General features: G+C 41.5%; 1 protein-coding gene across 1 annotated transcript in view; it reads left to right on the top strand.

Annotated features, from left to right (window-relative positions):
- Positions 1 to 15,323, top strand: part of COL19A1 (collagen type XIX alpha 1 chain) — a 352,964-nt gene that overhangs the window by 310,755 nt on the left and 26,886 nt on the right. The window contains exons 36-41 of the mRNA XM_060167691.1: positions 1,335 to 1,379; positions 4,363 to 4,413; positions 4,499 to 4,543; positions 4,989 to 5,015; positions 8,070 to 8,123; positions 13,230 to 13,274. Coding sequence (XP_060023674.1) covers positions 1,335 to 1,379; positions 4,363 to 4,413; positions 4,499 to 4,543; positions 4,989 to 5,015; positions 8,070 to 8,123; positions 13,230 to 13,274 — 267 coding nt within the window. The remainder of the gene's footprint in view (positions 1 to 1,334; positions 1,380 to 4,362; positions 4,414 to 4,498; positions 4,544 to 4,988; positions 5,016 to 8,069; positions 8,124 to 13,229; positions 13,275 to 15,323) is intronic.

Genomic DNA, 15,323 nt, shown 5'->3' with positions numbered 1-15,323 from the left:
CAATCGAGAATGAAAATATGACTATTAATTGTGCCGGAAAAAAAAAGTCCTTTGAATAGGCACATATTTTCCTTGTTTGTCGTCCTCTCACAGTTCATGAGAATCATGACATGATTCTCTGAAGGACGCTGCCAGCAGAGCCCCATGCGTCTTAGAGAGAGAGCCGCCAGCAGAGCCCCATGCGTCTTAGAGAGAGAGCCACCAGCAGAGCAGTTTGGGAAAACATACAGTATACTCATGGTCACTCCTTCTCAGACAGATACATTGCAAGAAAAACTTAACAGTTGGTTTTTATTGATAAAGATACAATCAAAAAGTTTCTAGGATTCTTTGGTTACTGAAAAAATGGGGAGATTGGAATGAAATCCTTCATCAAATTTATGAAAATAGACTAAAATCCCTCAAAATTCTTGGGCATTTTAAAGTAGGAATTTTACTCTCTCTGGATTCTTTTTTAATGAACCATTTCTTGCCATCGCCCCTGATATTGAGGGACTCAAAAGATTTTATAAGGCTATTATTCTAAAAAAAAAAAAAAAAAGCAGTTACAGGAAAAACCGGTTAAAGGCACCAAAAGGAGTATCATCCTCTGTTTATCATGGACCAATAAGCATCCTATGTTTTAGCAAAATATAGATGAAATCCCATTTTTCAAGTTTCAACTTGAATGCGTTTCTCACACATTTCATTTTCAGTCTGCTTTGCCTGGAAGCAGAATGTCTGAGGCTGTTTACATTGTAAAGAACATTTCCCTTATACAGCGTTGTACCACGGTCACTTCTGCTCAGTGGGACATGCCTGATATTCACTTAGGATGTGAAAGAAGGTTTTCCTCCGGCAGACACACACAGGTTGTGATTTTCTACTTTAGTCAGAGCATGTGGATGCCCTCTCTGGTTCCCAAAAGATGAAGGTGGTGGAGGTGAGGCTAGAAGCAAGGGTCTGACCCAAAGAGCTGTGTCCCTGAGCTGCCCCAGCCTTCAGGAAGTGTGCTCTGCACCCCCATGTGGGGAGAGTTCCCCCAGCTGTGCTCGAAGTCCAGGACCTGGTCACCTGCTTGTCTGGCTCCATCTAAAAATAAGCTTCATCCCTGGTGCTCACACCGTGAGGATCCGAATGCCTGTGGGAAAAGGCATTTACCTTTCCCGTGGTCTAGTAATGTTAATTCTCCAGGTGAAGGGAAAAGCCCCGCTGAATAAGACTTTGCAAGGGTGAACAAAATGACAAGTCATATTGACTTCAGCATGTGGCTCTCGGAGCAAGCGCAGGCGGGTCCATAAACCTGGAGTAGAAATGTCTAAGCCGTTGATGTTGGTCTGTGTACCCCCTTGCAGGGCAGCGAGGGACCCCCTGGGAGACCCGGACCACCTGGACCACCTGTGAGTTGTTTCAGGTTTAAAACATAAATTCATGCATCTACTTCAGACTTGTATAAACAACAAGGTCCTATTGTATAGCACAGGGAATTATATTCCATATCCTGTAATAAGCCATAATGGAAAAGAAAAAAAAAGGATTTTACTTTTTTGTTTGTTTTTTTGTTGTTTTTTTAAATAGACTTTATTTTTTTTTTGATGATTTTTTATGTTTGAAGGAAAATTTCACAGAAAATGCAAAGAGTTCCCATGTGGTCCTGCCACACACACGCAGTTTCCCTTATCATTAATATCTTACATTAGTGTGGAATTGTACTCTTTAAAAGTATAAACTTTATGGTATGTGAATTTTATCTTGGCTTAAAAACCAAAAACATATGTATAAAGTTCCTTCTAACTCTGATATAATGATTTTTCAGTGGCATGTATAACAAAATTATTATTATGAAGTATATGTTGAGAAATATTATTTGTCACATTAACTATCCAGGTAATATAATTTCTCTCTTAGAGTAGAATTTTTTACAGTTTTTACAGTTGAGGAACTGATATTGATACATTATTATTAACTAAACTCTATAGTTGACCCTGGGGTTTACTTTTTTGGCTGTATGGTCCATTAGTTTTGATAAGTGCGTAGTCTCATGTATCCACCATTACAGTACCACACAGAACAATTTCACTGCCCTGAAAACGTCCTGTGCTACACTTGTTCATCGCTCACCTCCCTGTCCCTCAAGCCCCTAGAAACTGTTGCTCTCTTTACTATCTCTATACTTCTGCCTTTTTCAGAATGTCCTGTAGTTGAAATCAAAAAACTTTTATGACTCAGAGGTCAGACTACATTTAGATATTCTCAAGGATAAAAGTCATCTGAGTTTTATGTATAAATGTGAATGACAGCCAGGGTGGCTTAGGGGAGCCCTGATTTCCTCATTAGCTCAGCCCTGAGGCACACTGCTCGGATTTGCAGACTGTGGGCCTCCCTGCTGTGGACTCAGTTCAGGTGGGTGTGCACCCCTACTCTCCACCTCCTGCTTGGGGGACCCTGGGAAAGTCATTTAACCTCAATGAGCCTCGTTCACAGAAAAGACAGGGGCTGTAAAAAGACATCCCTTCCGGCAGTGTGAGTTGGTAGAAAAATTGTGTTGTGCTGTGTGTGTTCATTACCATCTATGATGCCCGAGATGCAAGGAAATTCTATTTCTATGGCGCCTAGTGAATGAAACGTACAAGGGCCACCGCTGCTTTCGTGCTAGGGAATGAGACAGACGCGCACATTGTCGGGAGGCTGGGGAGGACAGGGGCCTCTCTCTGGAGCAAGTCTGCCCTCAAGTGGGGTCTTGCTCAAACAGCATCACAGCGTCCGTCCGGCCAAGCGTTTTTTCCCACCTGCCTCAGAGGGAGAGGTGAAGAAGCCAGACTCCCCCAGAAGGGGCAGAATTCATCCATGACTTCGTTTTTTTTGGAGAAACACAATCAGAAGTTTAATAACATGTGCGCTTCCTATATGCAAGGGAGACATCCAGGAAAACTGAGTAACGCCCTGAAATGGCCCAAGTCCTCACCTTGAGTACCATCCTCATCTAAAAACGAGAAAGGAAGGGTATGGCTGCTGTGCAGTTTCACGTCTCAGCTTTCTCCACTGGTAAGAGTTTCTTGAGATGCTGGAGACAACAAAGATACATTGCTAGTCTGCATGCAATCGCACGTTTGCGCACATCAGTGAATACACTGGCACTCGGTTTCCCTAAACGTGCTCTTCATTTTTGTTTTACTTACCTTCTCCCTTGACAAGGAAGCAGAGCAGGCAGCATTTGAGGCTCAAACACTAAAATACCCTCCCTCCCCAGTGGACAGAACAGCAAAATACAACACGAGCTCCCAAAAGGGACCTCTGTTTTACGATGGACTTAAGAAATCTCCCTTGCCCCCCAGCCCGATTCTCCAAAACTATTTATTCTTCAAAACAAATTAAATGTTGTCTTTTCTGTGAAGCACCCCCCTGCGGCCCTGGAAATCTCAAACAAAAGTATCCTTCCCCCTCCAGGACTAAATACAGTAGACATTCAGCAGTTGTCACATGAACGAGTGAAATACTGAAGGAATAAACGAACAGAGCATTTTTCCTTCCTTCACAAGTGTTTGGAAGATGCATGCAAAGCATGCGCCCTGAGCACCACTGACCGCCGTGGTCCCAAAACGGCAATGATGGCTCTTCAGTTTTGCAGCTGAAGCGTGGAAATCACAGTAAAGGAAAACGCAGGTTATGATTCTATGGGAATTTTTAAAAAGAAGGCTAGGAGATCCTAACTAAAATTTTCATATGCAATTTTTTCCTGAATGTCAAAATGTACGATTTTGAAAGCCTCTCACATTAGTTCTCTTTAAGTGTTAGTTGCTCTGGGACTTTGCATTCACAGGTCAATTTATTAGGAAGTTCCTCTTCCCTATTGTTCTAAAGAATATGTTTTTGTAGAAACATCCATGCAGGGTTGTGAGTAACAACATCTCCCCCATTTCCCTTAATTTTCTATTTAGTATGAAGAGAGTGTGGAAAAAAATTACCTTTCAGCAGCCAAATTGTTCCCTGTTCACATCTTCATCAGCACTCCTGTGTTATGGCCTGCAGGTCAGCAGGCTGTAAACAGTTAGCATAAATTGGCAATTCAGAAACTGAATTTTAATGAGCAAATAATATTTTCCTCTGAATGCATTAGTGTCTCATCTGTCAAGCCGGCACATTCATCACAGCCCCACCCAAAGTGTGTGCGCGTGCTCCAGGTGAAGCCCACATGCCTTCTGGTTTTTTCTTCTACGTTTGCTTTAGAAGAACCAAAAATGGGAACGTTATTATTTTTACCGATAACATTAAACTCAGTTTCTAAAATAGAGTAGGAAAAATATCATTTGGTGAAACAACAAAAGGTAGAGATGCTCACTATTAACTTCAAAGGATAACTCCATGTTTCATTTCTTTCCTAAGGGTGTACCATTCAATGAAGGAAATGGAATGAGCAGTTTATATAAAATCCAGGTATTTACTTTTCTAATTATGTAAAATCACTTTCCGGCTATGGGTTACTACAAATTCTTCTCACCTTTGTCTTTTTCTTTTGAAGGGAGGTGTGAACGCTCCCAGTTTTCCAGGGCCACCTGGCCCCCCTGTGAGTACAGTTGTTTATCACCAAGCATATTTTAGCTGAGCAGCCTCACACACACACACACACACACACACAAAGACCTCCGAAGTTCACTGAAAAGTATGTGTTACAAATATAAAGAAAATTTTCTGCAGGAGGAAATAAATGAAACCAATTATAATAACATTGGGGAAACGTACACAGTCAAAATAAAGGAAAACAGCATTCTGTGTAGTGGTGTCACTTTTTGGAAACCTGAGAACTAAATCAATGTCCAAGCAATCACCATCATGGGAGTTCCATCAAGTTATATTTCCTCATCTTATTATGCTTCAAATCCAAACCATAGCAAAACAAAACTTGCAGATATTTTTATGTGTATTAAAGCCAATTGGATAAAAATTCTTCGTAGTTTGTAAGTCTGCTTCGGTCGTTATTTTCAAGATGACTTCTCATATTTTTCTTATAGGGCCCCAAAGGTGATCCTGGCCCAGTGGTATGTATATTCCCATGTTTTGTGTCATTTAGAAAATAAATCTTTATTTGAGTTTGAAAGAAGACCTTCAGGAGAGATGCCTGCCTTCTGAGATGTCCCTTGGTTACATGGAGGAAGCGGGCAACCTCCTCGTGTCAGGATGCCTCCGTCCTGATGTGTCCCTGCCCTTGACGCTCTTCCATCAGGGTGATTTTGAAAATCACCCTGGGCTGGAGGAAGACGCATATAAAGCTCCCGAGAAATAGGACACTTTCTTCCAATAGGACTATTTTGATGATTGGTTCCATGTCCAGTAGATCGTGGGAGAAAACTATTTATTGGAAAGAAATTCCTTAATAGGTCTGTCATCTCCCCCACCGACGCTACAACAAGACAGGGACGGTTTATTTGCTTTGACTGTCTTAGGCAGTTGTTCTGGAGGCGACGTGGTGCGCTGTCGTAACCCTGCTTATTAGGAGCGATGTTTCAGGAGGCTTTGCCCCTCGGCCTGGGAAGAGGTCCTGCGCTCCCGCCTTCCGAAGGATGATGACTGTTAAGCACCTTTCTCAGCCACGGAGCGGCCCTGTAAAAGTTCTGCCAGATGCAATTCGATTCCCTTTATTCCTTGGCAGGTTTTCCTGTCATGTCCTTTTCAGGCATGTGTCCTGTCCTTCATATTTCATTTCTATGTCCTTTAACCTTTGGGTATATACTTGAAACTCAGATGTATCTGAAACTGAAATAAACTTTCAAACCACTTGCCATTGCCGTGGGAGGAAATCGTAGGCCCTTTCATTACAGTGGAGTTTGGTAAAACTAGATAATAAATTTTAAAGAAGCGAAAGAAGAGCCATAAAAAGCAATCTTTTTACATCTAAATAGATTTTCAAAGGAGACGCATGAAAGAGCTTATTTTTTTTATTGGGCAATATATATTAAAAGCCAATTTGTTTTCCCCTATGAAATGCCCAGTTTGTAGCACTTTCCGAACCCCAAATATGTCATTTAGAAGTTTCCATTGTTTCATTACTCATGCTGTGCTTTCTTTATCTGTAACGTTTTTTAATGCTTTCACCTCCCCCCGCATATCCTTCATTCCAATCTGAATCTTCTTTCATATTACTGATAAAAATTTCCTCCTGGTCTTTCCTTCTCATACTCACACACACAGGCATCCCCTCTGAATCATTCAGGGACACGTAGGCTTCTCGCTGACTTTTCTGGAACACCCAAGTTTTTAAATTAGTAACTGTAGATTAAGGTGAGAAACCTTTTTAAAAAGTATTATAATAAAGGATAAATTATGATTCACTTGGATTCGAAAGCGCGTGGCAACAAAAATGTAGACAGCATTGAGTAGAATTTGAAGAGATTAGGCTTCAAAATTTTTTAGCTGCAACAAAGAATAAAGAATAAAAACTAAGTGGACGACGTTCCTTGCTTTTAGAGATGTGAATTAAGTGGGTGAAGCACAAAAACAGAAATGTGGAATCACGAAATTAACTACTGAGTAAACCTTCAGGTTTATCTTAGATAAAACTTTAGATTATCCCTTTGGGCTCCATGTCACCACCACCGGACAACTCATTTCCGACCAGTTGCCCCGAATAGAGAAATACTACCTCATAGTATAGAGATAGATAAGCCAGGAATGGTGGAGTCACAGGTCACAGAGCAGAAAATGGAAAAGTCCCATCGGGGTAGGTGTGGGGAGATATAGTCTTCCAGCATCCTTCAAATCCCAGGACACCAGATCTGTACCACTGTTTCTAATCTTCTCAGTGAACCTTTACAGATAAAAATTACCCTTAATTGAATGTCTTATCTTCTGAGGCACTCCATTTCATTCCCTTGGTATTCAATTTATAATTGGCTTTCAATTAAATATTTATTATTAGCTGCTTTCAGACAAATACTGATTGATTGGCTGAGCACTGTCCAACCGATTCCTCTGTCCTAAGGATAGTTGAGAATATAAACAAAGAAAATCAAAGAGCTTATTTCCTTTGTCAATAACCCAGAGCCTCCATTACAGAGCTTCCTGCAGAATAGAATCTGAACATCTTTTTTTCCTGATTGACAGGTTACATATTGGTAGTTGTTTAAAAAGGCTTTTGAAGCAAAGAAAGGATCAAATGATATGCTTCCTCATTAAGCATCCCGTGATAAGGACAATATCATAAATCATAATGGGAGTTAAGTGTTGGTAATATTTTTGAAGCAGCTTAGAATTAGGCGTGCAAAAATACATTTACAGAGAATGACCTTGGGAAGCTACCTTTTCTATGTGATTATGTTGAAAACATCCAGTGTCTTAAGAAAATATTTGCAGTTAACATTAATTCGTTAACAAGGAGGTATCAAACAACTACCCAGTTTATCTCTCTTAATTTAAAACCCCTGTTGTTTATTGTTCAAAGGTGGCAGCTTCCTTCACCCTGACCTTTCTAAATGGGTTCCTTGAGGGCCTAGAGGTTCCAGTCATCTGGGACCAGACACCAGCATATGTAACAGATTTTTTTTTTTTTTTAGCAGAAAGGCTTACCTGTCTCCTGTCAGTGAGCCATCATAAATAACTGCTCCTGGGCTGTCCTCGGAAGCATCCACAATTCATATCCAGCTCCAGGAAATATTGAGGGATTATAAACTTTGAGAGCTCCATCTTCATCCACTCTTAAAGACTTCAGTCTTGTTTTCTGATCATCTAGAAGGCTTAGGTACCTTATAAATTGGCAACGTTTATTAAAGCCCAGTCTTTCCTTCTAATTCTTTTTGAAATTGGAGTTATCACTGACTGGAGGGATTCGCTCAGAGCAGATTCTTCATCAGGATAAAAACAATTAATTAGAAAATATACTCATACTTCTCCAGGGCATAGCTTTATTTTCAAACTGTTCCCAAATATCAAATGCAAGAATACAGATGGTTGAAAATAGAGCATACTATTTACTTGCTAAATTACCAATTGATGTTTGAGGGAGTATTTTTTAGGCAAAAAATATCTTTGCTTTTGAAATCAATGCTTAAAAAACCTTTTGACCATTGCTTCTGTGTTCTTATGTTCATATTTAACAGGGAGAACCTGGTGTGATGGGGTTGCCAGGATTAGAAGGATTTCCTGGTATAAAGGTAAGTGCAGGGTTAGACGTGTGATCACTGATTCAACATTCAAAAATGTTTGTGGAGCACCTACTGCTGGACCAGGAACTGTTTTAGGTTTGGGGATGTATAAGGGAACAAAAGAGACAAAAATTATGTTGTAAGAAGGGAATACAGAAACTAAAAGAATAAACACAAATAACAAAATAATATTGTTGGTAAGTGCTGTGGAAAGAAAAAGTAGAGGCAGGTTGAGGGCATCAGGAGTGCGGAAGGGAAGGGTATCATTTTAAATCGGGTGGTCTGAGAACGCAAGAACAGAGCAAAGACTTGGAAGAGGTAGGGGGCAGTTAGCCAAGCCCCCTCAAGCCAGAACGAAGAATGTTCCAGGCAAGGTGAGTAAGTTCTAGAGATGTAGTGTATAGCAAGGTGACACTAGGTAACCGTGCTAAACTGTACGCTTGAAATCTGCTAAGCGTTTTCACCACACACACATGCACACACACACACAGTGACCTGTGTGAGGTGATAGGGATGTGAATTACTTTGATTGCGGTGATCATTTCACAATGTATATGTATATCAAATCATCATGCTGTACACCTTAAATATATACTAAATAAATACTAAATATACTAAATAAATATATACTAAAAAAATTTTTTTAAAAGAAGAAAAAACAGCAGGTCTAAATGCCCTGAGGCAGAGCATTCCTGGTACATCCAAGGAGACCCGGGGAGTGAGCGAGGGGATATGGTAGGAGATGAGGTCAGAGAGGTGGGGTGGCAGTTAGGAGCAGCCCCGCCATGTTGAGGTCAATGCTACTCACTGGCCAGTGCAGTACCAGTGCCAGTCTGCAGACTTGTTATGGACTCTGGGGCAAGGTGAGCACAGAGATGGAGAGAAAGCATTTAAGCAACTTGTCTGGCAGCTTGACTTTTGACGTTGCCATGATATCCAAACATGTGACCAGTAGACTCACCTTGGATCATGATGCATTAGAAAATAAATAAGTAAATAACCTGCTCCTTCACCACAGGTAGTTTGAGAAGCACTAATTAATAAAGAGGCTTACCAGCCACTGTAAGGACTTTATCCTTCACTCTGAGGGAATACGGAGCCAGCGGTGGTTTCTGAGTATTAGAGGGATGGGGCCCACAGCTGGAGAGTGAGGATGGGGCAGGGAAGACACTGTTCCTGTAGACAGGGGGAGTGGTGTCGGCTCAGATAAGAGCAGAAACGGTGGCGGTCCTGAGGAGCAGATAGGTTATGGACGTGCTGTGAAGGCAGAGCGACAGGATTGATGGGATGTGGGTCTGAGAGAAGAGTCAAGGACGGCTCCATGGTGTTGACCTGAGCAACTGGCATGGCAGGGCGTCATCAACAGAAACGAGGAAAGCTACAGATAGACAGTGATCCAGAGTATGATTTTGGACATGGGACTGAGTTTGGAAGTATCTATGAGACAGCAAAGTGAGGGTATTGAGTAGGCAGTACAATAGAAAAGTATGGAGTTTAGAAAAGAGTCTAAGGGAATTCCCTGGCAGTCCAGTGGTTAAGAATCCACACTTCCACTGCAGAGGGCATGGGTTCAATCCCTGGTTGGGGAACTAAAATCCCACATGCTGCGTGGTGCAGCCAAAAATTAAAAAATAATAATAATAATAAAGAGTCTAAGATACGGATTGCTTGTCTAAGCATATAGATGCTGTCTGAAAGTCAGAAGGCTGGATAAGATCACCAAGAGAACGACAGTAGAGTCTTTTAAAAGAGAAGAGGATCGGTCAACTATACTCCAATAAAAATTCATTTAAAAGACAAAAAATTAAAAACAAAAAGAGTGTTGTTTATTCACTCAAAAAAATGGAAGAGGGTCAAGGACTGAGCCCCGAGGCTCTCCAACATTAAGATCAGGAAGAAAAGGGGGAATGAGTAAGGGAGACTGAGGAGGAGTGACCAGGGAAATAGGAGGAAATGTTGGCTTCCTGGAAATCAAGCACAGATCACGTAACAAGAAGAGAGAGTGAAAATCTGTCTCAATCCTACAGATAGGTCAAGTAGGATGGGGTCAAGTAGGATGGCAGAGTACTGACATTGGATTCAGCAATATAGAGGTCACGTATCACCAGAAGAGTGATTACTGTTTCACTGTGTTGGTAGGACCAATTGCTGGACTTGAATGGGTTTAAGAGAGAATGACAAAACAAGATTTAGAGACAGCAAATACAGTTTAAACAGTGCTTAAGGAGTTTTGCTGCAAAGGAAAGTAAAGAAATTGGGCCAGCAGCTGCTGGAGAAGATAGGGCAAGGTTTGCTAAAATGAACTTCAAGACCACAGAAGCAGCAGACTGTTACTGTGCTGAAGAAAGGGGAGGGGGGGTGACGAGATAGGACGAGAGGCGAGAATTGCTGGAATGACATCCTTAGATAGCTAAGAGGAAAGGGGACCTAGAGCATAAATGCAGGGTTTGGCCTCAGAGAGAAGCATGGATAGTTCATCTATGGTAACCGTTGGGAAATCAGAGAACAGGGGCACAGATGCTGGTATGTGGGCACATGAATTGGTTGGAGTCTATAGAGGTTCTTTTCTGATTGCTTCAGTTTTCTCAGAGATGGAGGAGTCCAGGTCATCATCTGAGAGTGTGGTAGGGAGAAGAGGTTGGAGATTTAAGGAGAAGGTCTTCTCAGAGAGAGGGAAAATCCAGGGACCAGAGAGTGTGATGGCTGAGCAGAACCCCCTAGAGCAGCGGTCCCCAACCCCCGGGCCTCGGCTGGTCCGTGGCCTGTTAGGAACTGGGCCGCACAGCAGGAGGGGAGCGGCAGGCGAGCGAGTGAAGCTGCGTCTGTATTTACAGCCGCTCCCCATGGCTCGTAGTACCGCCTGACCTCCGCCTCCCGTCAGCATTATGGTGAGCTGTATAATTATTTCACTATATATTACAATGTAATAATAATAGAAATAAAGTGCACAATAAATGTAATGCGCTCAAATCATCCCGAAACCATCTCCCCTCCCCCACCCCAGTCTGTGGGGACCGCTACCCTAGAGGTTCATGGTCATGAACTGAAGTGAGATTATGTACCATGTACATACGCTCAGGCAAAGGCACAGAACAGGAGGGGAGCTGGGTTTAAACAAGCCTCCGGTTTTGACAAGTGAGTGCAAGAAGCAAGAATGGGCCAGGAAGCCAACAGTATACACAAGGGAGTGATTACAACAAGTGACTGTGGAATTTAAACTAGATAAATAAGGAGGAGAGGCCATCTAGGCAATGAAGGATAATGAAAAATTTGTATCATGGATGGATTAGAGATCTTGGTGACATCAAAAGTTTTGGGGGTTCAAAGTACTCAAGGGAGTGATTTAGAATGATGGAAGATGGTGGTCCAAGGTTGGAATGCGTGCAGTGGAGGTTATGGAGGGATATAGTTATTGTTTTTGACAAGGTCTCAGGTATAGCTATGGAAATAAGAGGCCATACCATTAGGGGAGAGTGGTTCAAAGAACTGTGAGACCCGATTGTTGGAAGGAACATCTTACCAGAGAGGAGCCCTCTTAACATTCACCTTTATCAGATATGCAAATGTTTCCATTGAATGAAAAGCTCCAGTATATTCATTTCCAGGGTAAAAATCCTGTAATTAAAAAAGGGCAGGGTGGAACTGACAAGGATTCCCTGTTTACATCCTTCACCCATTTTTCTACTAGTTCTTTTTTTTTTTTTTTTGACTGTAGCTATACTTTATATATTAAAGATACTACTTCTATCTTATACGGTGGAGGCTTTATCCTGGTTGGTCCTTGCCTCTCATTTTTATGTTTAATCTTATTCTATATGTAAATATAACTTTTATGTGGTCAAATGTAAAACTGTTTTCCTTTATGATTTCTTATTTTGCTTTTATGCACTAAATGACTTTCGTTCTCATTCTCAAGCAAAATCAGATAATATGATTTGATTTTCTTCTAGTTCTTATTAATTCATTTTATTTTTATATAATCTATATGGAATTTATATGGAGTATAATGCAAAGAAGGGAATCAGATTTTTTCAAAGAAATTATTCAGTTATTAGCACTATTTGTTGAATAATACAGCCCTTTCATTACTAAAATTCTATTATAAATGTTGGTTTGTTTCTGAGGTTTCTGTTATATTGCATTGATATACTGCTTAATCTTGGGCCAGTATTCCATTATTGCAATTATTATAGCTTTATGGTATGTTGAAATACGATACTGCTAACCTCTTTATTATTCTTCTTTTATTTTTTCTCTTATCCTCGACTATATTTATTATCCCAAGCGAACTTTAATATCATTTGATCAAGCCACAATTTGTAAAAATTGCATTAATTTATAAATTAGTTTGGGTGGTAATGACACCTTTATAGCACTGTCATGCCCTCCAAGAACAAAACATCTCACTCCATTTAATCAAGTCTTCTTTTATGTCCCTTAGGGAACTTTGGAAGTTTTTTAATGTAGATTCTGCTCAACAAAAAATGACCATTTTATTACCCCATATATAATCAGAGGTATTTTTAGCCTTGTCGGCTTTATCTAAAATACCACATTGCCTTTGGAAAAAGGGTTGAGTCAGTCCACTGTTCAGAGCAATTCCAGGGCTCTTCTTATTGGCCTAAAGAGGAGAAGATACAAAATCCCCAGTTCTAAACACATTTATTCTAACCTACATCCAATGAGACAAGTACAGTGAAAGCGTTTTAGAAGACATTCAGTGTGCTTAGCTTTTAAGTATTAGTGATGAATTACTTTTGAATATGTGGAATAAAACTGTTGACTGATTTTACCTGTAATATGGATGGGGTTCTGTTTAAAAGAATAGGTCACAGAAATGATACCATGAATGCTTGTTTTCATTAAGATTATTATTTGCTTTGGTTTTATGGGGGGGAAAAAAAGAGAAAGAGAGAGAGAGAACTTTAGTAGGTTCCATTGGCTGCAGTTTTCATTTTGTTCTTTTCCCATCTGGGCTCTAGCTTCACCCAGCTGATACGGATAACATTTATAAGTTCCAAAGAGAAGCTTTACCAAATCCAAATTATTACTTGAGCATTAATTTCATCGGTGGAGATTTTATAGATATCATTATAAATAGTACATTTTTTCCAGGGAGATCGAGGCCCGGCAGGTCCCCCTGGAGTGGCGGGAATCTCGGTGAGTCCAGATTCTCTCATGTTGGTTTCATGGGCACCGACCGTCAGAAGGGCTGGGAGCACGCAGTGACTCCTTAAACCTCCGGTTTAAAAAGCAGAACCATCCGTCCCTCTCCCACCTCAAGAATGCTCCTTTCTTTATTTTCATCTTTTAAATTTTTTTCTTTGTTTTTTTCTCCCCAACTCACTTTCACATGGGAAGGGGAAGCCCAGTGACCTGTGTCAACGCATTAAGATAGCACAGCTCTGAGAAGCTTGTTGGGTTTCTCTAATCCTGTCATAGTTCAAGGTTTCTTGATCCTCAAAAGGCAAAGTCCTCAGGCATGTGCTTCAGGACCTTCTTATTAAGCTGCCATCTGCCTGAGTTTTCCCTCAGCCAGGTGTTATTAGCAGAGCTTTATGGCTGCTAATGTGTCCTCGTAAACTAACCCTTCCAGCCTCTCAATCATTTTTGTTGCTCTCTGTGTCCAATGTTTTAATGTGTCCAGTGTTTTAATCTCATCAAGGTCTTTCCAGATGAATAGGAAGTGCTCCAGGAAAGGTTAAAATCATTCCTCTGAGCCCTAGGGATTATTCTGATCTTCATTCATGAGGCTCTAATTAAAACTTTGTGGTCAGGCTTGATGAATAAGAGCCCGCTTATCCTCGCTAGCTGCCCCTGCAGGGTGGGCCACGGTAGGAAAGTCAACGGAAACTGTGTCCTTCAGTCACAGGAACATGAGGAAGATAAGAAAGGGCCCTACCATCTCCACCCAGCACCATTCAGACCCTCCTACCACCACCCTCCAGCACTCATCCTTCAAAAGGAGGGTAGCCACTCTATTTAGTTGCTAAATCTAACGACAAAAAAATAAAAACCCATCCACGCTCCATAGCAAAGCATCCTGTATGAAGGATAACATCCCCTTAATTAGCTGCTTTAGGGCTTCCCTGGTGGCGCAGTGGTTGAGAGTCCGCCTGCCGATGCAGGGGACACGGGTTCGTGCCCCGGTCCGGGAAGATCCCACATGCTGCGGAGCGGCTGGGCCCGTGAGCCATGGCCGCTGAGCCTGCGCATCCGGAGCCTGTGCTCCGCAACGGGAGAGGCCACAACAGTGAGAGGCCCGCGTACCACAAAAAAAAAAAAAAAAAAAAACAGTAACATGAAAATATTTTCTTTAGCAAGCACTGCAGAATTTTTGGTACACGAAAGCATTCTTCTTGACAACTGGCTCACACTATCCCCCTCCTCCCCGCCTTCCCCTGCTCACTACCACTCCTAGCAACATATTCGCAGCTGTTTGTGCAATTGCCCTGAGTACCCTACAACCCGCCTCTCAGGGTGCCTTCACAGCCTGTGTTTGTTTCCACCTGGTATAATGAAGTGTAATGCCCCACAGTGCTCACTCAGGTGGGACTATAAATTCCTTTCAGCCATTACCCTAAACTGAGTCTACCTTCAAAGAAAAGATACTAGCAACCATTGAAAGTATTGAAAAAATCAGTGACAGGATCAAAAGACGATCCAAATGAAGAATTCCAAGGATACTTTGAAGGATGCAGCATGATGGAAATTAGAGGCTAGCCTGCCACTTGTTGGGATGTCCAAGATGTAATACATTAACCTAAAATGCAGCTTTCCTATCTCATCATTAAGAAGATTAACTGACAATGACAGAAATAGGGAAGGGTAAACATTTTGCACGCTGCAAATATACAACTGGGTAGTTAAAAGTGCACCTCTCTTTTTTATAACTGGACCTTACTGTGGTTCGGAAAAATGAATTAGTTCAAAGATTCTGGAAATAGTGACAGTTACACAACAGTGTGAATGTACTTGATGCCACTGAATTGTAGACATAAAATGGCTAAAATGGTAGCTTTCGCGTTATGTATATTTCACCACAATAAAAGACTTTTAAGGTGATGGTTCTGGTTGAAGCAGGGATGTGTCTACCTGCTCAGCACATCACAGGCCTCTGCTGAGAGCCAAGCGGCCCGGTCCTGCTCTTTCTGGAACAGAGCTGTCTGTTTCCTCCTAGTGCACTCAGGCCCTCCAGGGCCTTCCCCA

Source organism: Lagenorhynchus albirostris, chromosome 12 (assembly GCF_949774975.1).
Source record: "Lagenorhynchus albirostris chromosome 12, mLagAlb1.1, whole genome shotgun sequence".
Taxonomy (NCBI): domain Eukaryota; kingdom Metazoa; phylum Chordata; class Mammalia; order Artiodactyla; family Delphinidae; genus Lagenorhynchus; species Lagenorhynchus albirostris.
Note: the sequence above shows the minus strand (reverse complement) of the source record. Positions and strands in the feature narration are given on the sequence as shown.